This window comes from Pseudonaja textilis, chromosome 1 (assembly GCF_049901715.1).
Source record: "Pseudonaja textilis isolate UNSWEBS1 chromosome 1, rPseTex1.2, whole genome shotgun sequence".
In the NCBI taxonomy this organism is placed as follows: domain Eukaryota; kingdom Metazoa; phylum Chordata; class Lepidosauria; order Squamata; family Elapidae; genus Pseudonaja; species Pseudonaja textilis.
The window spans coordinates 293,999,456-294,026,793 of NC_141990.1; the positions used below are offsets into that span (position 1 = coordinate 293,999,456).

General features: G+C 36.2%; 2 protein-coding genes and 1 long non-coding RNA gene across 7 annotated transcripts in view; 1 reads left to right on the top strand and 2 right to left on the bottom strand.

Annotated features, from left to right (window-relative positions):
* The window catches only part of DICER1 (dicer 1, ribonuclease III), a 61,265-nt gene extending 48,999 nt beyond the window's left edge, over positions 1-12,266 (bottom strand). Inside the window, exons 1-3 of one of the 4 annotated variants that reach the window (XM_087922128.1) lie at positions 12,136-12,266; positions 4,485-4,589; positions 1,712-1,771 (exon numbers count right to left, since the gene is read on the bottom strand). The gene's annotated coding sequence lies outside the window, so the exon portion shown is untranslated. Of the gene's footprint in view, positions 1-296; positions 602-1,711; positions 1,772-4,484; positions 4,590-11,415; positions 11,730-11,803 lie in introns of those variants that run through there. The other 3 variants (XM_087922125.1, XM_087922126.1, XM_087922127.1) reach the window with 3 other exon arrangements.
* Positions 1-18,518, top strand: part of LOC148128257 (uncharacterized) — a 299,527-nt gene extending 281,009 nt beyond the window's left edge. Inside the window, exon 8 of the long non-coding RNA XR_015741137.1 lies at positions 18,105-18,518. This is a non-coding gene — a long non-coding RNA (uncharacterized LOC148128257). The remainder of the gene's footprint in view (positions 1-18,104) is intronic.
* A 1,096-nt stretch (positions 18,519-19,614) lies between these two features.
* Positions 19,615-27,338, bottom strand: part of CLMN (calmin) — an 82,056-nt gene continuing 74,332 nt past the window's right edge. For both annotated transcript variants that reach the window (XM_026717000.2, XM_087922137.1), the window contains 4 exons: positions 26,766-26,953; positions 24,409-24,469; positions 23,377-23,441; positions 19,615-20,537 (listed from right to left, as the gene is read on the bottom strand). In XM_026717000.2, the coding sequence (XP_026572785.1) occupies positions 20,375-20,537; positions 23,377-23,441; positions 24,409-24,469; positions 26,766-26,953 (477 nt within the window). In that variant the 3' untranslated portion in view covers positions 19,615-20,374. The remainder of the gene's footprint in view (positions 20,538-23,376; positions 23,442-24,408; positions 24,470-26,765; positions 26,954-27,338) is intronic.

Below are 27,338 nucleotides of genomic sequence, written 5' to 3' on the forward strand. Positions count from 1 at the left end.
AAAAAAAATTTTTCAAATATTTGACAAATTAATAAAATGCAGAAACCCTGTGGTGAAAGTCTAATATCAACATAAATCAAAACACTTTCATTCAATAGCATGCTGAGTTTCCATACAGAAAAGCGAAAATTATTCAAGACATAAATCAGAAGGAAAAAAAAAAAGGGTGGGGGGGACCAGATAAAGTACAGCAGGGGATTAAAGTAAATCAGCATTCAAGCCAGCCAGTCAACTTTAAGACAAAAAGTAAAACCAAACAATACATTCAAAAAGTTTAAGTTAAAACCCAGGCATACTTAGAAAGCAAACTGCTGAAAGGAAGATGCCCAATGATTTTCCGACCGCTCCCACAATCTTCAACATTCCCCTTCCTAGGTGGGTCCATAGCCATTCAAAAGTGTTTTGGGTCATTCCTAAGTGCTCCCATTTAAATTCAGGAGGCAGCACTGCCAGAGAACTAGCTTTGGCAGCAAAATCAGCAGAACGTCAGCAGGAAAAGGAAAAATTCCCACCATTCAGCAGCCATCTTGGGGAGAAGGACAAATTTTAACTTTTCTTATATTAGCATTCTAAGCATTTGTGGACATTTCATATGACAAGAACAATATGAATCACTTTCACACTGAATTTGAAATTAAACAGGATAATTCTTGTTTATTTCATATTTCAAAAATCTTTTTATTTCAGTAAAAAGCATCTGATAAAATGTCTAAAAAATAACATTTACAAAGTAGAGGACTAATTTGCATTTTATGTACAAAATAAAAGTACATCCAAGCAAATTCAATGGATTTACATCTAGAATTTTTTTCCTAAATTACTATCTGTAATCTTATAATTTGGCATTCATAGTTGTCTCTTAGGAAACAAAATTCTGCTGAACAGAAGTAGAAGAGAGATATCACTGAATGTCTTCTTATTCTTACTATACACTGAACTCTTTCTTTTTGATTGGTAGTAATGGGGAAACAAGAACTACATTATTGGATCTAATGTCCAGGAACATTCAAGATACATGGAGTATATTATGTGGCTTGTCTAGGAAATCCCTCTAACTTTAATCTTGACGCATATATTTCCGGGCTATCAAAAATCTATTCTACTCCACAAAGGTCTTATCTGCCTCTCTTCTTATAGAAAAAGATTCAAAAAGTATTATCCAATGAACAACAGAATTGCAGCCTTAGTGAGCTAGTGATCAGGATGAGGTTTAAACCAACGACTATGGGACTGCTCATTCACCTATGCTACACTGACCTTCCAGCCTTCATTGATTTTGTTTATAATATAGAGACCATATTCAATATTTTGCACACTATTCTGGAAAATGTTGAAAAAAATGTCAAGTAGTAACAAAATAATTTTGATACCTGTATATATGTGTTGTATATAAAGGTAGACCTCAACTTACAAAAGTTCATTTAATGACTGTTTGAAGTTACAAAAGCAGTGAAAAAGGGACCTATGGCCAGTTTTCACACTCATGACCCTTGCAGCATCCCCATGGTTATGTCATCCAAATTCACGCTTAACTGACTCATATTTATGACAGTTGCAGTATCCTGAGGTCATGTTACCTTTTGTAACCTTCTGACAAGTAACGTCAATGGAGAAGCCATGTTCATTTAACAATCATGTTACTAACTTAACAAGTACAGTGTGATTCACTTAACAACTTGGCAAGAAAGGTCATAAAATGGAGCAAACTCACTTAACAAATGACTAGCAACAGAAATGTTGGGTTCAATTGTGGTCGTAAGTTGAGGACTACCTGTAATGAAAAACATAACAGACAGGTTACAGAAGCATATCCATTGTTTTATGCTATTTAAAAGAATTTAATAAATCTATAAAGAACAAATATTTAAATACTAAGTGACAATATTCAGAACAATGAGAATTTAATTGAATGGAAAAAGTAGAATGTAAATGAATATGTATCACCAGTAAGATTCTCCATGAAATTGGAGGATAGTAAGAACTTGTGATGATACTGCATTACTTTTCATCTTCCAGGCAAACTTTACTCTTCAGAATGCAAATTCCATTTAACTTCTAATACTAATTTAATTCAGGGGCAAAAACAACAACAAAAAAATAGTGTGCAGCACTAACAATATTTAGGCAAAAAAAGCCTAAATCAAGGTCTGGCATGGGAAGGGATTCATGCTTAAGAGAGTAAATACAGTGAAAACATGCAACTTCAGAACTCAATCAATCTGATCTCCTATCCATGATTAATATACAAAGGATACAAGCATTTTCCTATAGATATATTAATTGCTATCAAAAGCAGCATTCATTTTATACAAACAACTATAAACTTTCTATTCTTTGGTTCAATTCAATATTTATGAAATACCCATATACAAATTTTACATTTTCATTTTTAAAAATGAGGATAAAGTCCAAAGCAAACATGCTATAAATTCTTAATCACATTGTTCCTATTTTTAGGAATAGGAATATTCTTTATTGCTCAAGTGTGATTGGAGGCATAAGGAATTTGTCTCCGGTGTATAACTATTTTTGTACAAAGATGGTCCTCATTTATTTATTAAACAAAACTATATGACCATTCAACTCATACATGGTTACTGGACAGCCTACTTGCTAGAAAACTATGAATGAATAAAAATATTTCTTTCAAAATTCTGTACAATTATGTGCATACTGAAAATGAAAAGCTATTTCTATTGCCCAATAAAGCCCCTTGAAAATATTTTCACTTTCTAATCTTATACATAACTGAGCAGAGAACCCACTGAACTAAATGGAACTTATTTCTGGGTAGACAAAAATGGGATTGCACTATTGCTAACTCGTATTATAACTGATACTTGAGTAAACAGTTGTAGAAAAACTAGTACGATTCAGTTGTTAACAGCTGTAATTCAACACTTTTTCTTTTAATAGTGTCATGTTCCAGTTATACAAAATTTTATCAAAGGTAAAAAGAGGAGGGGAAACTAAGTGTGAGGGTTTAGGCAGAATCCATAGATTATGATCATTACTTGGAACTGACTGCTCAATCCATAGGAACATAGCTGACAGACACCATGTTGCAAGTAGAGCTAGGGAATTAATTATATTAAGAAATGGCTTTAGGAGGATTTTATCTTTGAAAATAAACTATTACTTCTTTTCAGACAGAATAATTTATGTAAGGATATGAACTTCACATACTTGCATATTGTGATTTCATATTACATCTGGCACTACAGTAACCTTGGCTCTTCACTCGAACTTCAGCAGTTTTCCCTGCCAATTCATTCACTATAAGCATATTCAAACATTCTGAATCTTAAGGATACTAAAATTAAAATTCTGCTAGCCTTTCTAATGTAATTTTTTTAAATAATTTGTTTTAAAACTGTGTAACATCATAGCAAAAGTCTATCTCTTAAGGCAGGTACCTGACAGTCAATGTTAAGGAAGTACACATAGGAAAAAAATATTAATCTTGTTAGTATTCTGGGCTGTTTACAATATTGTAAACTTCACAGAGTCAATTAGGTGAAATGAATAAATGAATAAATCAAATAATTACAAAAAATATTTTGTCTATCTTACAGCCATTTGTGTTTCATATGTATGTAAGTATATATGTATGTATGTATGTATGTATGTATGTATGTATGTATGTTATTCAGCTTTGTTCAGGTATTTTCCCACGTCATTATAGTTGTGCTTTTAAAGTTGTAGCAACATTTTGGCAGAATCTCATCTGCCATCATCAGGCTCCTGTATTGTGTTCATATGATGATGAAGCTTGATTTTGGCAGATGAGATTCTGCCGAAACGTTGCTACAACTTTAAAAGCACAACTATAATGATGTGGGAAAATACCCGAACAAAGCTGAATACCATACATGTAAGTACCCGCGAAAACTTAAGAAAACAAACAAACACACACACACACTATACAGAAGTCTGATGATGGCAGATGAGATTCTGCTGAAACGTTTTGCAACGTTTCGACAAAATCTCATTCGTCATCTTCAGGCTTTTGTCTTCAGCTTTGTGCTTCTCGGAGCACGCCGAGAAGCACAAAGCCAAAGACACAAGCCTGAAGATGTCGAATGAGATTTCGTCGAAACGCTGCCAAGATACTTCCAATTTTACATGGGAGAAAACCCGAATAACCAAAGATCCACATAAAAATACCTGCGAAAACCTTAGAAAATATACATATACACAGATACATACATGCATACATACATACATATATATATGATCAATCCACATTTTTCACAATAAATTATACACAATTTAATATGGAATATGGGATATAAAATTTAAAAACACACAATATAGACAGCTGTTATTACAATACTTTTCAATATCACTTTAAGAAGGCAATTTTGAAATAATAGCTACTAATTAATTTAGATTGTCATTTCTTATTTTCTCTATTTTTTCCAGATACTTTTCAAAAATGTAGTAATGGATAATTTTGTGCAGATTAACTGTCATCAACTTACTGTATTAATTTCTGAGATCTCTGCGTATATGCTTTCTGAACTGCATTCTGACACCATTATATCTGCGTGTATGGTGTGTATGGTATTCACATCACTGTCAAGCTCCTGTTCATTTAATAGAAGAAAAGTCTTGTTAGAAGGCTCTATAAACATTTTTAAAAATAAAATGAAAAATTTAATTGCAAGATTATCATTGTGATTTCTTCTTTGACCAAGATTTAGATTAGTTATATGAAATATTAATTTAAAACCAAAATGTGATTTTAAAGGAATAAAGGCTGAAAAGATTATAAGCATATTTAGATGCAATCAATTATCTTTAAATACAATTAATGTTTCCAAGTAATTTCATCTTACAAAACCTCAAAGGGGAAGTAAATTAACAAAATAAACAGAATATATTCTACATTATAAAGCTGAGCTTCAAAACAGGAAACTAACAGCAGATTGTTTTATATATTTATGTATATTTTTCTCAATCAATTATAGGAGTAGTGTGTCTTACTGGACAATTTGTCTTACTGGACGTCTTCATAGTTTTTGATATTATTGAACACAATTTCATTGAGCAAAATGAAACTCCCTCTAAGAGTTGGGGACAGGAGAGATTGTTTTCTAATAGTTTCACACTTTGCTCAGGGTGGAAATGTCAGGATTCCAGCAGTTATTCCAATTAAATCATGAGCCTCGAGCCATACTCCCCAAACTAAAAATTATTAGAAGTTAACATTTTGGCATTAGCCTGAAATACGTAACTCTGAGATACATAGTTCACTGTCACCCTTGATGTTGCTCTTTGAAACTCCCCCTCCCTTCTCTCTGTTGACAACTATAAAATGTGTATACAAAATGTTTTGAGTTGACAGGAAAGTTAAATCACTTCTTGTGGAGGAACAGAGGTTGGCCTTTAGCTCTTGATATGAGGGGTACTATGAGTCAGTCCTATCTTCCCTGTTGTTAGCATCTGTTGGAATCCCCTGGGAAAGGTCATTTGGCAGTTTGAAGTTTGATATCATCAATATGCTACTGATACTTAATTATACATCACTGTCCTTGGCCTGAAGGAGATGCTGTCAATATCCTTTCCGGTATCTAAAAGCATGCTTGTCCAATCTTTTGGCTTGCCCGGGTCACACTAAGTGAAAATGAATTGTCCAGGGCCAAATATAAAATATATGTAATATAGTTAATTTTAAAATATTTTTTATTATTATTACTGTCTAATGCTGCATGCGGCCCACAGGTTGGATATATCTGATCTAAAGGCTGTCTGAGTCTGAGTGGGAGAGAACAGAAGTCAAGAGTTGCTGCCGATACAATGATCATTGGTGTGCAATCTCTACCTACTCCAACCAGTTATTGGCTAGGCTGAATAGAACATCTAATGAGGAATTGCTACAAATCCCACAGTATAGATCAGATTAGCCCCTCTTGTGGGCATTCTGAAAACGGTTGCAAAAGGAGTACTTTTAGATGTTTTGAATTAATTTTACAAAATAATTTGTGGAAGCAGACAGAAAATCTTGAAAAATGTACCATCTAATAAAAAACGAGCAGATAATCCATTCATCTATAATACAGCAAAGCCGAATAAGTCTACCAATAGCTTCTACAATAAATGTGGTAACGGTAGAAAACATAAAATTCTTCTTTTGTACATGTAACAAATATCAGCATTGTCCTGAAGGTGCTTTTTTTCCAAAAGGCAACTGGATTTTCTTGGGTTTTTTTCTTTGAAAATATTTCACTTCTTATCCAGGAAGCTTCGTCAGTTCTAATTGTTAGAACTGAGTTCTGAGTTCTTGGATGAGAACTAAAATGTTTTCAAAGGAAAAAAGAAAGTCCAGTTGCCTTTGGGAAAAAACATCTTTGGGACACTCATGACCTGGATGATTAAGAATCTCAATAGACAAATATCAAATTTATAATTTACTATGTCAAATGAAGTAAGAAAAAAATTCAGCTACTTTTCAGATATTTGTATTTCCTTGCATTTTGAACACATAGTTACTATTTGTCTATTTATATATTTCACTGAATGGAGAGGGGGAAAAAAGCAACTGACCAAGGCCATGAAAGACCAATAATTGCAATATATGTTTTCTTGATTTCTGAATATAGAAGTCTGGGTGATATATGTTATCTTAGTTTGGTCCAGTGGTTTAGGCATCAGATTAGAAGCCAGGAAACTAATCCAGCCTTAGTCATGAAAGCCCACTGGCAACTTTGGACCAGTTGCGCCAGTTGCGCTCTCTCAGCCCCAATCCACCTCATAGGGTTACTGTTGTGAAGAAATTAGGAGTATAGTGTGTGTTTGTCATCTTACTTATAAAATAAAGTAGGATATAAATAAAATCTCAACCGTTTTTTAAATCTAAACAAATCCACTGCAAATTCATTTGACAGTTAATTTTGCCTTTTCTCAAATAAAAATAGAAAAGCTCAAGTATAATAGAGAAAAAAATTAATCCAAGCATAGTGTCTTCAATTTCTAAATACAATTAGATAGTACTGATATCAAAAGATTGTCAAATCCAGATCTAAATCGATCTTAAAATTTATCGTTATTAAGGTAATATTTGAAGATTTGTCCTCCCAGCTTGTGAGCTGGTTTCCAAATGTTTCTTTATCAGGCTAAGTAACATCTTAAGTGGAATTTCGGGGATGTCTATATTCTTTTGAATTGAAGGAATCTGTTGGCATTTGTGTTTTTCTCCTACAGAAATACTTTCCCTCTGTGATTGAAATTTTTCCAGCATCAAAACAATCTAAGACCAAGTCAGTTTAAGAGTGTATACACAGAGGAAGATAACTTGTAGACACTCGTATTTTGATGAATGTAAATAATATCAATTAGTTGATCTAAAAATATTAGTATTTTAACAATTTGACCATGATGACGACAATGGAAAAAAGGAACAAATGTAACTGTATATGCAGATCATTCTGAAGAACATTCCATTGCTAAATCCTGGTAAGAAATATTTATTAGATTTTTATATTGCTACAACTGCGGAGTACTCAGCAGTGTATGCATAAAACAACAATATAAAGTACACATAAAGTCTAATTTCCATGGGGAAGCTGTTCTATAATGTGGGGCTACAACAAACAAGCACTTCCTCCTGGCTTCAACCCCTCTCTCTCATATGACAATAATTAGGAATTAAAAGCATTTTTTCTTGCAATATTTACATTGGATGAATTCATTCTAGATGAAGAAATCGTCCCAATACTTTTTTTTCACTTAAGTCTTAACCATCTTAGAATAATTAAGAATAATCAGTTCTTAAGTAGTGATTAGAAGCAGAAACGGAGCGTGAAATATCACTCTTCTCATCCATCAAGGTAGATATTATGAATATACAGCCAGTATGCTGTACTGTATCTTGCAACATATACTGCAATTCTCAAAATTTCTTTGCAGCCTTATATGGTAGATTGCAAGGATGAACTATTAGTTTCTTCCAGTTTGCTGAATGGACAAAGATACTATGAAAAAGCACTCAATAGTGCTGGAAAAAAAAGCATATTCTAACAACATGTTTGGGAGACATTTGGAATGGCACATTTCATTCCCCATCTCCCGGTCAATCTTCTGCAGATCACTGTTCCAAAAATAACTCACAGAAATATCACAAAGAATGACAAGGCTTCTTCCCTGCAATTGTGTTCAAAACCTGGAAAGAGAGCATGTCTTTTTATATGTGTACTGTATATATTTACAGAAAGAGGTAGACATGGGGATTGACTGCTTTATGCAAATCGAGGGGTAAAACTGTTTTCCAACCTGGCGCTAAGCTATGAATAGAGACTGTCATGAAAATCCAAGTGACATCAATGTAGACTTCAAATACTTTATACAAAGCAAATATAGAAATATGTTAATGACTTAAGAGCCCTCAACAGTTTTCCAAATTGTATCTGTCGTATATTTTCTACAATTTTGCCACTGTTCAACATGGTGCTCAAAAATGTATTATCAATTCTCCAGTTTTGTTTTGCTAAACAAAGTCTCTTAAATAATATTTGAATTATTCAGTATTTAGTTAAAAATTGTTATATCATGTGAATAATACTAGAAGACTGCATTGCTGCTAAGAAAACTTGCCCTGAATTATGCAACCCTGAAAAGGCTATAACAGATTCTTTGAACACGTTTCTCACATTGAAAAATGGCAGTAAAACTGTTTAAGAGATTACCTGTGTTTCATTAAGAACACTAATTTTCTTGTGATAATTTGATTAAAATGAATCTCTATATGCTTTGTCAAGTTTTTGCCCTATAGAGGTCTTGCATAAATGAAGCAATAATAAATACATGTGCAAAACCAACTTTTAATATACCCTGTGGACATATCCTTCAGTATTAAGAGTACTGGCAACTTTACAGCACAATCTTTTAAATAAAGAGTGGATTGATAAAATCTGGATACAGTCAGCTTGCTCATTTTTTTTCACCTTTAATTTTCATTTCTGTCCTAAGAAGCTGACATGAAATTTCATTGTAAAACAAAGAATAAGTTATAGCATTTTCAATTTTCAGTCTAACATTTATTTTATGGCTTAGACAAGCTTTTAAATTAAATTCTGCTGCTATATGCTATAAAGCAATATTAGTGTTTACAGTATAGCTATTAAAACTAGGGGGTAGAGAAATTAAATACAGAAAAATGTGATGTTTGAATTCTCTTTGATATTAAAAAGCCAAAAGTCTTTATTTAGCCTTTTAGTAGTCTTTAGCCTTTCAGTCTCTCTGTTCAAAAATCCTAAACAGGATAAACCAGAGGAATATTTGTTAAGACTAATCTAAAAGAAGAATTAAGGTCTTTTCATTGCAGCAAAAGATGGCAATACAATAATGTTTCATATCCATCTTAAATAATCTTGTGCTACAAGTATAATATTAGAAGTTGTCATTATACTACAAATCACCTCCACTTTCTCCTCAGTTAATACAAGAGAATTTAAAAAGATGCCATCCTAATTTTCTATTTAAGTGATAATCAAAATGGCTGTTTCTGGTTATGCTACAGCTACAATTATTCATTTAGCACTCCAATAATTGAGTGCTATAGCTGATATTTTTTTAAATTTGGGTTTTATTGAATGGTGTACATTTGCCTTTATTCAGCGTACATTTATTTCTCTTTTTCTCAAAACCCATTCCAGAGAATAGAGATGTAGGAATGAACAGAAGTACTTGATGGCACTGATTATATCCCTATGAATTACTAATGACTTTTCCATTCTGTAAACATTTTCACTATATATTAAACACTTGCTTCAGTTTGGGAAAGATCTAACCATACAAGGAATGCATTCATATTATTAGATGTTAACCAGTTCCATTTTTTTGCCCTCTCAATCGTTTAATAAGACTATCACATACATTCATTTCTCTGCAAATCTGTGTAGCAGGGTCCAGTTTTTATCTTGAACAGAAATGCTTGTGGCAAGTACATGCTTTGCAGTATCTTGTTTTGCAATTTCGTATCTGCTTTCCTAAGCCACAGATTTAACTAAATTTCTTGGCTTTGCAATGAAAAAATAAAGCATTGCATTCAGTTACACTATATGTATATGTTCCTGGCTTAGAGCAAAGTATAATCTGGTTGTACCGGTCCATATCTCATAGTGTAACGATTAACAGATGTCACAACAATGCCAAGTCAATGTAACCTGTAGTCTAATATGAGAAAAGTAGGTTCTTCTCACTACTGAGGTCCAAAGGAATTGTAGATAAGACAACACATACTGTGCACTGCATTTGCATTAATAAACTTCCCTAAGAAGGTATTCTTCCTGCGTTGCTCAAAAATCAATTGAATTCAACTTTAAAAATATGCTTATCTATAACAAAATACAACTGCCACAGAGCATTTGTGGAACTTCCTTTACAAATCAAATTGGGAATATGACAGTTTATATTACCTGAACCTTGATTTATTTATTAAAAACAATGACAATCAAATTCAATTTCCTAGGATTTCCCATGTTTAAAACACAATTTGAAGCATTAATTCAATATATATTTACATATAACATTTCCAGAGATAAAGCATTTTTAAAAAAATTCTACAACAGACTGTTATTTACATTGTGTTAAGGGGTCTTGTTTCCAATTTGCCAGACAGAAGGCAACTAGAAATCAGAAACAACAAAACTGTTACACTGATAGGCATATTTTGTCCAATGGCAACTTGAGAGGGATACAGAGGTTAAAGAAAAGTTAGTTTAAGAATTGTAGTGGGGGAAAAAACAATACTTGCAACAATGTCCTGACATAGATATTTAAAAAAAAAACAGATATGGGTGACATAGGTTTATAATGAGTTTACTAGATGTCCATATATCTATTTCAAAGCTATCTATATTTAGACGGTTGAGGATTGCTTTAATAAAATCTCTGTAGTCCCACGTTATACTGAGGCATTCTTATTTCTCAGAAACTACACTTAGAGTAGCATCAAAGAACAAGCAGGGGAGGAAACTGGAAAAAAGAAAGAGGGATAAATGTAGAATTTTCCTATGTTCTGGCCCAGACATTGCAGGAAGAGAATTTGAAAAATGGCAGCTAATCACTCTGAATGAAAGGATCTCTTTAAAGTCGGTGTCCAATGTCCTTCTTCTCAATCCACTACAAAAGATTAACTTAACATGGCAAATAAGGTAGGTCCTGGTGAACTCTAGCAAAGCTATTCACGTCCAACTCAGAGAGGAGTTAACAATAATACCGCCTCGAACTTGAAACAAAACGGCGGTAATTGTTGCGTTATCAACCCCAATTCACTGCACCCAAATAGGCGAGATCGATAGGAAAGCCTAGTATAACTGGCAGATGTTATTGGAAAAAAGTCATAAATCCCCACCCCAAATTTCCTTCAAGAATGCTCAAAGCCAACTTATTATAACACAAAGATATATGTACCTGGATTAACCGATTTTGTGATTTTTTTTATTTTTTTTATTTTTTTTTAAAGAGAAGGTGGTCGTGGGAAGAAGAGAAGGAAAAACCTTCTTTTTCCAAACCGCGCCACCTTCGGGGGAAAAAGAGAGGCCGGCGGGTAACTTAAGGAGAGGCCTCGAGTGCACCCGCTCGGGTGGAAGACAAAGGCTGCTTCTAACACGGTTTTTTCGACCCGGCGTTCCCAAGTGGCGACCAGCTGCTCCGATGAGAGGAAAGAAAGGCAACTCCAGCCAAGCATCAAATGCTGGGCCCTCAAGCCAGGGAGTAAAACCTGGAAAGAGCCAACTCGACCCAAGGAAGCGAAACCAGAGGCGGGGAGCGACAGAAAAGGGCCAACGGCGCCTCCTACCTGCCAGGTGGGACAGTCCGGAGTTTACCCGGTTACAGGCGTCGCCTCATTGTGCCGCCATTGGTAACTGCCGCCGCCATTTCACCTTGGTCGCCGCCGCCTCCTCCTCCTCTCAACTGTCAGGTTCCTCCATTTACCTGGGGCCGGCTGCGACAAGCTTCCTCCCCGCCCCTGCCTACGCAAAAAAAAGGGGGGGGGGGTTTCCACCCCCGCGCTTTCCTCGAGAAGGCCCAATGCCACGCCGTCGGCGCAAAACAGCAGCCTGAAAAGTCAACGCTTCTCTCTCCTCAGGCAGCGTGTCCGGGCTCGCGACACCCACGCGACGAACTCACCTAACATCACGTCGCTTCGCTCGCTCGCTCTCTTCCCTCTCTCTCTCTCTCTCTCTTTCTCACCGCGTGCCCTTTTCTTCTCCCGTCCGCCTCCTCGCCGTTTACTCAATAAAATAAAAGAACGAGCGCGATTGGCGAGGCAAGCCGGGTTAGAGGTCAAAGGTGGAGAGATTAGCCAATCGGAATGTCGGAGACGGCCAAGAGGTTGGAAAGCGGCTGGGAGAAGGAGGAGGAGTTTGCAGGAGAAATTCACGTGCGCCGATGGCCGGATCTTAAGTCCCTAAGAAAGTGCTTTCTTGCTTTTTTTTCCTTATTGAAGAAGCCAAAGAGTTTGTATTCGCAGGCTGTGCTTGCGCCAACGGTGTAGAATTGGGTCTTCTAGAGGAAAGTAGCGCTCTTCGAATGTATGAAATTGCAGTCTTCCTACATGTAACTCGTGATCCCAAGAGTTTCAAAAAAGCTCATGCATTATTCTAGAGGCAAAATTTAGGTACCCCTATTTGTTGGAAATTAACAAAATTAACTTTATGTCCCTTTCAGGGTAAGCATTATGCAGAATATGAAAAAACTATAAGCCAGAGGAATAGATATGAAAGATACCTGAATTTAAAGTGTCTGGAGATTCTCAGTCATCCAGGTTATCGCAAAGATGCTTTTTCAACAGGCAACGTTAAAGTGCTTTTGAGAGCTTACTCCACTGAAAAATGACTGATGTATGTATAAAATTAAGTTCCCAATTTTCTTAAGGAAAATAACATCTAATATTTTTCTGTGTCCAAAACTAGAAAAGGAAACCCAGAATGCAGGAGAAGATAGACTTTCATAACTTCATATGTAGGTTGATATGACTCAAAAGGCACAGTTTTGGAATCCATCAGAGGGATTTATAGGTTTTTGGATCCAGCAGATTCCCAACACCCCATTGTACAGGTCTTACATTAATACTATCCATCTCAAAACTGCCACCAGTAGCTTTATATCAACATAATTCTCTCTGTTTACAACAGCATGACAGGCAGAGAAACCATATCTCTTCAGAATTCATTTCTCTTTGATCCACTCAATAGATTTTCAGTAGTTACAGTTGAAATATAAATATATGATTCTATGTATTCATACAGACATCAAGAATAGCATCTAAGCATAAACCAATCCAGCTGAATTTGTCTTGCTTCTATTAAAGCAATGTCAGTCTACATGCTCAATGAGCTTACAGAGGTTGAAGTAAAGGTTTTGTTTTATTAGACTCAGGACTAAATCAAGATGGACAACGTAGTGTGATTTGTTTTTCATTTAGGTAAGAGACTGGTGGTTCAAAAAGTTATTCTGTATGTACCTGCCTATCAGAAAGCTAACAGTAAATGGTCAAGGGGAAAATAAGATGTAGAATGTTAAATACTATAAAGTTGCTATATGAGGCATTAGAGAGGAGGAGATACATTTTTGGCAAGAATGGAGGCATTTGAGGTAGGGAGAGAAGTCATCTGAACCATACATAATTGAAGTAGCTGGACTGATTTTTTTTGTGGCAGATACAGAAAAAAAAATCTAAAACTTTACAAGCAGGCCTTGACTTACAAAAGTTCATTTAGTGACCGTTTGAAGTTACAAGGCACTTTAAAAAGTGGCTTATGACCCTTTTTCACACTTAACAACTATTGCAACATTCCCATGGTCACGTGATCAAAATTTAGGTGCTTGGCAAATGACTTGTGATGGTTGCAATGTCCCAGGGTCATCTTTTGCAACCTGACAAAGTCAATGGAGAAGCCAGATTCACTTAAGCATATTATTAACAACTGCAGTGATTCACGTAACAATTGTGACAAGAAAGGTCATAAAATGGGGCAAAACTCAAGTGTTTCACTTAGTAACATAAATTTTGGGCTTAATTGTGGTCATAAGTTGAGAACTACCTGTATTAAATAGCAGGCTAAAAATTAATGTAGTAGCTGATGTGAACCAGATTTGCCCTGCAGGTCATTATAGACCTCTTCAGGTTAGAACTGAAACATAAAGTCAGAGCTCATAATCTCTACAGGATTCCATTTTTCTGCTATGAGAAGGAAAAAAATTAGGAGCAATTTACATTAATTAGTCATTGAAGGATGGAAACATTTATCTGGCAACTTAAAAGGCAAAGTGAAAGCAGGTGGCTTTCAGAAATAATTTAATAGTTAAGGTGGTGGCCAAGAAATCAGGAGATTGAGTTCCAGTCCAACTTTAGGCATGAAAGCTGGCTGGATAACCTTGGACCAGCCACACTCTCTTTGCCCACAACAACCCTGTGAGGTAGGCTGAGAAAGTGACTGGCACAAGGACAATCACTCTCAATTGTTGAATAGGAGAAAGGAATATAAGGTATGTTTACCAGCTTAAGTTATTCATAAAAAATAATAAAGGGAAAATAAACAAACAAATAGACTTTCAATATCTGTTATAGTTGAAGGTGGAAATGTCAGAGAATGAACCCAGATATTTGTCTCTTCTTGGTGGCCCACATACTCTCTAGTGGCTTAAAGGCCATTTGATTGCAAAATATTAGCATTTCTGAATAAAAGCTAAAGACTGCATTGAAATTGGCTAAAACGCTTTTGTGCTGGATGCTTATTAATATGCAATCAGAGATGAAGATCCTTGTGTTATGGAATTGACTTCTAAGTAACTGAATAGTATTGCAGGTATATCCTCTGAAATTAATTGTGAAATGTCACTTGTTTATTTGTATGTCAAACTTAGGAACCGTCTGCTTCCTTCACAGGAATTCTGGGTGGTGTACAAGTAAAATATAAAAACATAAAAACTGTATATAAATATTCTATTTGGAGGCAACATTAGTTGAAAGTTTAAAAGGTGGGAGGAAGGCCTTCAAGGTTCTAATGAGCCGCATAGATTGGTGATCCTCTGTGAGCCCCAAGCAAGATGGCAGAGTAAGTTCTTCAGACATTTCCAAAAGTCCAGGAATGTTAGGGCCTGCCTCACCCTCCCTTTTGGGGAAGAATGTTCACACTAGTTTTCTGTACGCATGTTTCAGAAAGTTTTACCAAAATGGTAACAATGCATTTGAGTATAAATGCTAGAATAGAAGAATACATTAGCTAGATGAGCCAGCTAGCTAGTTTGATTGATTGATTGATTGATTGACTGATTGATTTAAGGAATGTAATTATTGGGCAGAGGCTTTCATTATATATCCCTGGCTTCAAATTCATGTCTTTATCACTGTTCCTAGTCTGTTTCATGTGATTTTTTCTCTTCCTTAATATAAGCTAAACAGTTATATTCAGAAGTAAATAAGTAAATTGAAACAATTTAGCACAGAAAATCCATCTCTTTTATTTGAAGACTTGGAACATAAAAATGTTTTAAGCTGTTCAGTATTGCATCCTCTTTTTAAAAGTATGACTTGTTTTGCAAACAGATCCCATTTGCAGTTCCAATTGTGCATCTAATGTTTATTTACTCTTAAATTTTAAACAGTAATTGCAAACATTCACATGTTGAAGCAGAAAATAATATGAAAGGGTAGAATGTGTTTGCACTTCTATTTTTTTTAAAAAATAAATTTTATTTTATATTAAAGTAAAAAAAGAATTTTTAAAAAAATAGATAGTTAGAAACTGAGGGTTCCTTGGTGTTCTCTGAGCTTGCTTGTTTTCTTGCAGACATTTCATTACCCAAACTAGGTAACATCATCAGTGCTAGGATCAGTTGCTGTCAGTTTGCCGTAAGTTTGCCATAAGTGGGTGGAAATGTGCATCTTATAGAGAGAATGTTGCTAAAGCCCCTGCCAGCTGCTGCCCCACCTCGGCCGTTTTAGGCCTCCGCGCATCCCATTTTGGCCTGTTCTAGGTGGTGAATGGTATGAACGGCAGCGGCGATAGGCTGCGGTGATTCCCGCAGCCTGGAACAGTTGATCCTCAGTATTCTGGAATCCGATCTAACCGCCAATCAGCTGCTCATGCTAAATCAGGCTGTGCTGAAGCTGACCAGGCTATTTGCTGTTTGCTGCAAGGAGACAAATTGCTGGAAGGAAGAGGCAGATTTTTTTCCGGTGTTTTCCTCCCCAAAAGCTAGGTATGTCTTATGGTCTGGAGCGTCTTATAGTGCAAAAAAATACATGCATATTCTGATAACTTGCCCTGTCAGTTTTGGTGGGGATGGTCTTAGAGAGTCTTAGGTTGGGCTATTTTCTGTTGGCTTCTTTGGCAGTTTCTTGACTGGGGTATTGTTTACTTGATTATTGGTCTGATATTAATACTGGAGTTAATCTATGCTGATCTGGGTGCTGATTGCTGATGGAGAGGTGCTTGGGTCTTTTTGTTCCCTTTTTTGGCTTGTTGACTGTTTTGCATAGTCTGTAGTTAATGTTTATGTGTGTGTTGGTGGCTAATTTGTTAGAGAAATTCTTCTAGAAATTCCCTGGAATTTTTGGACTTGGCTTGGTTCAGGATGGTCACATTTTCCCAATTGAAACCATGGTCAAGTCTGTCTATATGTTGTGAAATTAACGAGTTTTTATCACGTCTTCTGACTGCTCGTTGGTGTTCATGGATGCGTTCTGCCAGTATTCTGCCTGTTTGTCCTACATAGTGGGTGTTGCAGTTACTATATTGTAGATGATTGTAGATGATTCCTGTTTTTGTTACTGGAGTTGCTGGGTCTTCATTTGCTTAGGACAGGGGTGTCAAACTCAGTTTCATTGAGGGGTTCATCAGGGTTGTGTTTGACCCTGGGGGCCAGGTGGGTGTGGCCAGGGTAGGCATGACCAGCTTGCAATCACTTGTATCAGGGGCACCTGTGGTGGCCCAGGTGAGGATGGAGGGGATCCATTGTCTCTAACAGAAGAAGGCAAGACCAGTAAAAGCTCTGTTTTTGAGCTCCATATTCGACTACAATGGCCTTTTGCAGCCATCCACCAGAAAAAGCTCCTGAACTCTGTTCTTTCTGGCAGAGTCACAGCAGGTCGGTCCTTCACTATTTCCAGGGTGCCCCTCTGAGCCAGATCTAAGCACCCCACAGACCAGATTCAGCCCCCGGGCCTTGAGTTTGACACCCCTGGCTTAGGATGTTTTGAAGGGCTTTAGTTGGCCTGTGTGTTACACTGATTCCATGTGGTTGTAGTAGTCTATTGGTGGTTTCTGAGATATTCTTGATGCATGGTAGCATAACTCTCTTAGGATTTGTGTTGGTTGTGCTGTATGCATTTGAGTGGTCAGGGACCAGGGTGGGATGCTACTGGTTTGGCACGGTTCTATAGAACTAGTAGCTCTGAAGAGCGGCAGACACTGAACCGGTTTGGTGCAATGACCTTTTGGTTGTCTGTTTGGCCTACCCACCTGCCCGGGCTCTTGGCTGTCCTTTTATTTCCTGTTTTTCAACCTCAGCTGCTTTGCATGGCACAGCTTAGGTTGAAAAAGCAGGAAAGAAGAGGATTTTCAAATGCTGCACACCTGCATGCAGCACTTGTCAGCTGTCCGGGCGGCACAGCTGATGTTTTTTGCAATTGGTTTATGTGCACGCGCAGCAAAACTCACTCTGATCGAACCGGTAGTAACACTAGTTGAATCCCACCCGTCACGGACCTTTTGATAAGTTTGCGTGGATATCCATTTTGTTGGAATATGTTGCATAGATGCTCTACTTTTTTGTTTTTTGCTGTGCTGTTGCTTCAGTGCATTTGGGCTTGTCTGAATAAAGTTCTTGTGCGGTTTCTCTTATTCAGACAAGCACCAAACACTGCAGCAAGAAAAATGGATATCCATGCTACTTTATGTGAAAAGGTAAGCACAGTTATTATTTCATTTCAAATTTTTATAATTGGTCCATAGGCTTTTTTGGGGGGGAAAGCAAATTTAAAAAGCTTTCTATGTTTTTTTTAACATTTGAAGCATTTCTCCATCACTAAATCTGCCAACCCCACCAGTATCCTCTTTGCTTATTATGCCTATTGTGCAACTTGATTTCAGATTCTCCTGCCAAAGTCAATGGCCATAATTGGAATGTTAAGAAATCAGAGAGCATAGTAACAGTGATAATAAATCTTCACATGAAGTTAAGGATCCACAGATTCTACCTTCAATATTTGAGTGATGTTGGTGGAAGTTTCCACAAACACTGGAATTAGAAGATCAGGAAACATAATCGAAATTCTAGAAGATGAATTCCAGATTTGGAAGCACAGGCCTCAATCCAATGAATAAATCTAATCAAGATGACCAAGCAGTTGGCAAGATGGAAGAGTGTATCTCTTGCTAAGATACCACTCCTGGAGAATTTTTATTGGATCTGGATAATACCATTGAATGACATGGTGACTATTACCTCAGTATGACATCTTAATGATTTTTTAAATCAACCAATGAATTAATTGTACAAACAAGTGAATAAAAATGTGCTGATTTCATTCTGGATAACTTTTTTGTTATTTTTGTTTTAAACGTGAATTTTAGGAGAATTAATGGAGCATGAGCCCTCAGGAACATGCCTCCTATATATTGAATTTGATATTCTCAGGACCTTTCCTTTCTCCTTCCCTCAATTTTTTTTCCTCTTCTGATTTTGAACTATGCTACTTGCCAAGGGCCTGAATTGTGATCCCATCATTGTAGGGATGCTTTGAGGCAACAACTTTGAGGACCAGTCATGTCTTCTTTTTCAACACTGTTGTAATTTCAAATAGACACTGAACAAGTGGTCAGTAAATAAGGATTACCCATATGTTATTTCCGGAACTAAGATTATCTTCTTTTGTGCAAACACCAGCATCAAATACACTGATAGAATATAAAAGTTGTACTTTAAGTAAACTTTCTCTGTCCACACATTTTTTTTCTATAATATAAAATGTGATTTTCAGTGGTTTCCCAAATTACAATACAGGAAACACATTTGTATAATGTAGCTTATGTAATGAGTATTAAGTGACATATACAGTATGATAAACAATCTGTAATCTACTATCTATCCAATCCAGTGTTTCTCAATCTTGGCAACTTTAAGATGTAGACTTCAACTTTCAGAATTCCCCAGCCAGTTTCAGCAGAGATAATGTATGAGTTATCTTGAAAATAGCATAGATTGCTTCCCAACTTTTTCTAATAAGAGAGTCATGGGCTTTTCCCAATGAAAGAAAGTGCTATCTGCCTCCTTGAGGTGGCAAAAAGTATACTGGCATCCCTATCCGTATTCTGCCAAATAAAGGAGCTGGTAAATGGCATTGTTCTTATTGGATATAGTCTCAAGATTAAATATTAAAAGATTGTTATGTCAACAACCACAGCAAATTCCTTTGCTCCAATATTGGTGAGATCTCTCTTTCTCCTGAGCAAGGATTAGAATCTGGGTCTCTTGAGTCCTAGTCCATTATCTCAGCCACTACCCTATACTGGTTCTGTGTGTATGTATCAGATTTCGTGGCTGTGCAAATAAGCTAGAAATAAAGGAGTAAGTTTTGAAGAAAGACCAAAACACTCTAAATACAGATTTCCCTACAAGATTGCTCATTTTATTTTGCATCCTTCAAAGCAAGGCATAAATGTACAAAAATCCTGAATTCATTAACCGAATGTCTTCACTCTGTGTAGATCTCTCTATACAAATATATATTATGTCCACAAAAAGTCATATAACGCAACAGTAAAACAAGAATACCCATAGAACCATCTCTGAGCCCAATAAGAAAAGATTACAAGATCTGAGCTTATTGATTTAGAAAAAGGTGAGGAAGGAGATGTCAATGTTAAGTTATGCAACATGAATAAAATAGAATATTTTTTCTTTCATTATACTAAAACTATAGTTTCCAATGCAGTTGAATGATGGATAATCAGGACAGAATGGACAAAAATATTTCCTTCAGGAGGTCTATGAAATTTCCTGCCACAGTATGTAGTAATGCCCCCAACTTGGGCAGTTTTAAAAGAGGATTAGATCAATTCACAAAGAATAATGTTACCAGTGACTATTAATCAAAATGGCTACAAATTATCACAAGGAATATGTATGTGAGTATCCACTGCTAGGATAATATAAGCAAGGAGGTGCTTTTGCTTTATTTTTCTGCTAATGGGCTTCTGGTTGGTCTTTGCAGGAACAAAATGAACCCAAATGGGCTTTAATCCCTTCCTTCTTAATCCTGCCTTTGGCAGGCATTACTACATCCTGAAGAAAGGATTATGGGCACATAAACATAAACCTCAAGCGGCTATCTTTTATTACTCTGATGCATTCACAGAGATCAAAGTGGGCTGCTAACAAGCTGTGGAAGGAGTAAAAAGCAATAAACTATTGCCCAGAGGAAAATAATGAAGTAAAATAGCTCAGGCTGGTCTGTCCGTGAAGAGCTCCTACATAAAAGTTCCTTCTGTAGAATGTCTTCCTTTTCAAGGTCTTTTCTCTTCCTGGAAAGAATGGAGAAAGTTAAATTACAAATGCCCATGAGCCAGGTGATCCGTGATGGATCTTTTCCAAATAGCCAGATATGGGAATAGTTATGAGAGGACTGTTAAAGGTAAGGCCTTTGAATCCCCACCTTCCATCAAAGTATCTACCTCAACTATTATTCATTAAATTCTGAGGAAAGAACTCCAAATTTGTATCCCAGATTTGGTTCTTTGATTGTTAACTCTGGTGGTCTAATTTATTCCTGTATGCCACTTGATCTGTTTTTGTAATACTACAGTGGTTTTCAACTTTTTCACCACAATGGAGCCCTTTAAATACTTTGTGGCCACAGAGCATGGCCATAGAACCGCCACAACTGAACTCAAGATTTAAATCATAACATATCTTCAAGCCTGCACAACCCCATGATGATATCGTAGTCCCGCAGGGGTCTCCGGACCACAGGTTGAGGACCATTGTAATACTATATGCAAATACACTATAAAGTAGTTGAGAGAGGCAACAATAATTATATAAAATCCAAGGCACTACTTATTTCTACGCTCTATTTCTTCCTCTTTTTACCTATGCACCCACTGCTCCGTTGCATTTTAAATTTTTAAGGCTTTTGAAACAAGACCTTCAAGGGTACTCTATAATAGATATCATCAATGTGAACAAATAACAGTTGTCACAAATTAGTATTGTCCCAGGATAAAGTTGCAGGATCCAACCTGGATCAGTCACTGGGTCCAGAGATTTTCTCTTCCAAGCTTTCAGACTTGTGCTGGAACCCATCTTCAGGGAACTTGTCTTCAGCAGTGTGCTTTTCTCTGGTATTTATAGTGCCTGTTGTAAGTGGCTTTTTAGATATTGATTGGAGTGTGTTGATGGTAGTTTTTAAGTCATTAGCTGTAGTTCCTTGTGCTGCCCAGCCCTCACCTTCTAAGAACTTGATAGACTGGTGATGAATCAGCACTCCTATTGACCGATGAGGGTCCTGTTTCCCAGGCTTCAATCACCTCCCTAGCTGTTTTTGTGCCTGCTCATTCCACAATCTTAGTAGCTGCAAAATTAAACGTGTGTCCTTGTTCATTGCGGTGTGAGGCTACCAACAAGTTTTGACTGCTCACTTGTATTCTTACTCCAGAACTAGTCTGAAAGCTTGGAAGACAAAACCTCTGGTCCTGGTGACTGATCCAGACTGGATTCTACAAAATACAGTTGTGTTTTCTGGATAGAGAATTAATGAAGCAAGCTGATGAGTGGACAGGGGAAAGAGGAAAGGAAGGAAAGACCACAAACCACCCTTTCACTTGGATGAGTTCAGACTGAGACTTTCAAGAAACTACAAGAGAGGGAAATTGGTAAAGATTGTTATGGCTTGTAAGGGATCTGAAGAAATTCTGCCTTCAATAGTGATGAGAATTCTACACATCACAAATAACCAAAGAGGGGCTGCAGATATACTTCATAAACACCTGTAGGCAATTAGAAACTGTTAACTGCATTATGATGTCTGAAATAGTAAATATCATTTTGACACAATTACTTTATATTTTAAGATCTATACCCAATGGTCAGATTATGGAAGCAAGCATTTTAAAAAAACTTACTTAGGAATTACAATTTATTTCACAAACTATGGTTAAGCAAGCCATGGCTTAGCATAATCGTTGAACACGTGCAGAGACACAGACTATAGATCACCCTTATAATCTTTGGATGCCCTTCAGAGAGATGTGCTTGTCAGCTCCAGGAATTCTGCAGTCAGCATGGCTGTTTTGTAAATTCAGGGAGCTGAAGTCCATACATTTGTGGGCAGCAAATCTGGGAAAAGATGCTGCCACACATTTCTGAAACCAACCAACTGCCAACAGAGTGGAAAAATAGAAAGCTCTGCTGAGCCTACTCTGAGCCAGCAGTAGCAAACCAGGAAAAACAAAAATAATCACAAGGTTATATTTTGCTGCATCACTTACTGTATTTCCCTCAGTACTAAGTTTCTTGGTGTGCCAAAATGGGAAACAGATTAGTGATTAATATTTGGTTAATATTTAACCACAATTGCAATAGATTCTTTACCCACAATCTGAATCTGATTTCAGCCTAGCTGACATACATTATAAACTGTTAAAAATCTGGTTCTGCCATCCATCAGCCTCATTTCCCGCCACTCATCCTTCAAATCTTTCAACTTTATTATTTGAAGACCATCACAATTATGTATTTCTATTGATAGGTTCATATTTAACAAAAAAAACAAGGATATTTTGACTGTCATATTGCTAGGTATCGAAGTTTATTATATTTTATATGATAAAATACATATAAAACAGGTAGTCTTTGATTAATGACCACAACTGGGACTGGAATTTTGGCTGGTAATGCAGTTATTAAGTGAGCCATCACATGACCAGGCCCGATTTTATGACCATTTTTTGTTAAATTGAATTACATGGTTGATAAATGAATCATTAAGCAAATATAGCTTCCCCAGTTGACTTTGCTTGTTAGAAGCCTGCTGGAAAGGTTGAAAATTGTGATCATGTGCTGCAAGTTGTTGCAGTTGTCAAGTTCCCAAATTGTGATCACATGACTGTGAGATCATGGGTTGGTGTGATGGTCAAAACTTTCAAAACAGATCATAAGTCACTTTTTCCAAGGCCATCATTCATTTAACTATTATTAAATGAACAGTCATAAATCGAGGACTACCTGCAGTTATATTATATATTATAATTTTGGTTAGGAGTTCTAGGGAAGAATACCAATATGATAAAGGTACTTTTCAGTCAACCAAATGTTATCTTTGTTCTCGAGGCTCGATGTGCAAAAATTAAACAATATACCTACCTGATAGCAGGAGTTGGATATTCACTTGGGCTTGTGCTCTTTTGTACACCAGGGCTGCCACTTTCCTAAAAATATATAATCCAGAAGTGTACCCATATTATAACTACATAGGCCAAACTTTAAAGTAGGTGATAACAGCACAACTAAACTTGGGTTTTTTGTGTGCATTGAATTATGTCATTTATCTTGTCTAAATGAATCTGAGAATGACATGGGTATTTGCTAATATAAGTACATTTATAACTTTAATATCAATCTGTTTATACCAGACTGGGCCTTAAGAAGCCAACTGTCTTGGAAGTCAGTTCTTAATATAGATAGTTCTTGTTCAGTAATCACAATCGGGACTGGCAACTTAATTGTTAAGTGAAATGACCACTAAATCAAACCACAACTGTGCTTATAATCTTGCTTCAGCATACTTGCAAATGTAAATGTGAGAATTGGTCACAAGGTTATTTTTTCATCACTGCTGTAAGTCGTTAAACAAGGCAGTTGTTAAACAAGCACTCCCTGTACAATAGGTTTTTTTTTATAACAGTGAAATTTATATACCAATAGTGTTGGAAATGTGATTTTTCTTGGTATCTATTGAATTGGCTTTTCTGAACATAGTATACTTCAGATTTGTTGAACAGAATCTCTCATCACCTTCAGACCAGAGGCTGTTGATATGGTGGGCAGATATGACGGAAATTGTAGTTCAACTCTTTGAGGGACATAATATTGAACAGGTAAACTATACAATAATCTCATTCATGATGCTGATAATTTAAAATGATATGCAGTTTGAACAGTATGAATGTTAAATGAACATGAGATTTGATTAATTAAATATAGATAATATTATTAATGTTACCTAATTGTGTTTCCTATCTGGTGTGTTGGAATAAGCCAGGGGTTTCAAATCAAGTTTGGTTGATGTTGACAGACAGGACTGATTCTCCACTGGAGGTATTTAAAACTATGCTATTTCAATTTCATTTAGATAAACAGTAGTAGTAGTACAGAAGTAAATGTTCACTTGCTTACCTTAATTATTGAATCAGTAGTATTTATTTGGTAGACAATATTGGGATCACTGTGGCTGATCCTGAAATGTATAAATGAATCCATATGTAAGTCAACCATGATTTGAAAAAAAACATCCTAATATTGTTGCAGCATTCCCAAGCCTGAAAAGATTTAGGTATAGAAATAAGACTTCCATTGCCGATCTTTAATGTTTAATATTTTAATGTTCTTTTTTAATTTGTTGCTTTTATGATATTGTCACTTGATAGTGAAATGGGTGACATGTAAATTTAATTAATTATTCCAAATCAGGTAAATTCAATGACCAAAATATTGGTGAACGAATTATAATCTAACTCATCTAGAAGGTGTGCTGGAGAAGGCTGGTCTAAAAGAAAAATATCTCCAGTGATACAGCACATTTCTATGTTTCAGCTATTCAGATCCTGAAATTATCCTGATAAATGTATGTCTAGGGCAATCCATGTTCTCACACTGCAACATTTCCACTTAGCCACAATTTATTAATAGTTTCAGTCTACCTGAATAAAGATGTTCTAGAATACTCTTGCTGCTCTTGGCAAGAAAGTAAGCCAACTCCCAAACTTGCACATGCTTCAAAAGTGCAGTAGATACTTTCCACTGTATTCTCCTATTTATCTCAACATGGTAGCATAAATAATTCTTAAGAAGAAACATATTCTTAAGGAAAGCCATGACATGAGGTATGTTTAACATAACCCCATTGATTTGCACAACAAAATAGGAAATAGAGAAGAGGAAGCGGTAGCAGAAACTGTTGAAAGCCAGGGACTTTCAATGCAATTGCGAGAATTAATCAATGATAAGGGATTAGCCAGAATATTAAATTTAGCTAGTTTGGTTCGGTGCACTGAATGATGGGCTAAGGAGAACGGTATCAAACACACAAGTCCACCAAGTGCCTAGGGAAGGAAATGGCTTCCTTCTTCTTTCTTTTGACTTCCTCAGCTCATCTTTGCAGTTTTTTTTTTAAAGATGTATCTCTAAAGGCTACTGAAATTGATTTCCCAAACTGTAAACTGAGATGTATTCACTTTAAAGATCTAGTCTGATCTGCCTCCTGGTCATGGATGGTATTCCAACAGAACTTTGATAAAACTTTGATAAATGAGTAATTCTCATAACAAAATCCTGCATGAAGCTTAGCAGATCACAAGGGATTCTTGGTCTGCTGCATATATTGCATTATTGATCTTCTAGTTAGAGAACAATCCCAGGCAGCTATAATGAAGCAGCAGTGAAAATACATCCAGCAGGCATTGTTTTGAATAGCTGATTCTATGGATGAATAAATCCATTTTTAAAGGAAAGTGACCTACCTATTCTTCTAGGTGACCAGTTGCCATAAAACATAAGCAATTAAAAATAAATTCTACAATAACAAAAACAAAACCATAACTAAATGATTCAGTGAAAAACAGATGCAATGGATGGTCAAAAAAATTTCTTCCCAAGGTATATTGAGAGGAGGAGGAGAAAGTAATAATCACATAGCAATAGCACTTAGACTTCTATACTGCTTTACACTGCTTTATATCCTCCTCTTTAAGCAGTTTACAGGGTCAGCATATTGCCCCCAACAATCTGGCTCCTCATTTTACCGACCTTGGAAGGATGGAAGGCTGAGTCAACCTTGAGCTGTTCAAAATCAAACTCCTGGAGTGAGCAGTGAGTTAGCCTGCAGTACTGCATTCTAACCACTGAGCTACCACGGATCGTATATATTCAGATGTTGATGAAGAAAAAGTATTTTGCTTTATTTTTCATTTTTTTCTTCTGTTCATTGTGTTCATTGTGTCTGATTCTCAGCGACCGCCTAGATAGATCCTGCAGATTTCTTGACAAGGTTTTTCAGAAGTGATTTGCCATTGCCTCCTTTCTAGGGCTGAGATAAAGCCTAAGGCCAACTAACTGGCTTTTTGCCTAAGGCAGGACTAGAACTTACAGTCCCCAGGTTACCAGCCAATACTTCAACCACTGCACCCAACTATTTCTCTTTTATTACATAATGAACAAAACTTTAAAAATATCAAATTCAGTTTTCAATTTTGTAATGAAAAGTTATAGTTTATGCCCTATTAATTTCCCTGGAAAGCCATGCACTCAATGGTATCACCCTTGATATGCTTAAATGTTGGCCAGATCATGTTCTTCCAAAATCCATCTGGATGTATAAATATTTCCTCTTTCCTACTCATTTCCCATGCTATAGCTTTTAGGACTGTTGCCAAGAAGACCAGTGAAATGTGAGATATGGCTTGTAACTATGCTTTATCTAGAAACTGGGCAAGGAAAGTGGCAAGACAAGTTCTGTAGGTGGGGCCAGAAAGCACCTTGACAGAGCCAGATGGTCTATGGATTCTTCTTCCAGCTTATCTATTAACCGGGTAAACCCAGGTTTTGAGCTCTGGGGACTTTCTCCTTGGAAGATTGCCTTGTTCTTCCTTTTTTCTTTCTTTTTACTTCTTTCTTCTGGCAGTTTTCTTTCTTCAGCTGTAGTATCAGATTGATTTTCCATAATCTATAAAAAAGAGTGTGAAATGTTCAGATTGAAAACATATTTAGTATATTTAATTTTTAATGTTTAATTGATAATGTGTCATAGTGTCGATTCTTAGCAAGTGCATACATTTTTGTCAATCATGTTGTAATTCCTTGCAGAGTGCTGTCCAAATGATCTACCAACATAAGAAGTAACAAATAATACGTGTGTGTAAGTCTGTACACTAAAATAAAAATGGCAGTAAAAAACAGAACTGAGTGCAACAATGGTGTACAATTGGAAACTCAAAAGCTTGGATTAAAAATGTTTTTAGGTGGCAAATTTGGTAGGTATTCAAGTAGAAATACATATTGCCATGTTAATAATGCACAAGACATAAATCAGATTTTATCTATATCTAAAC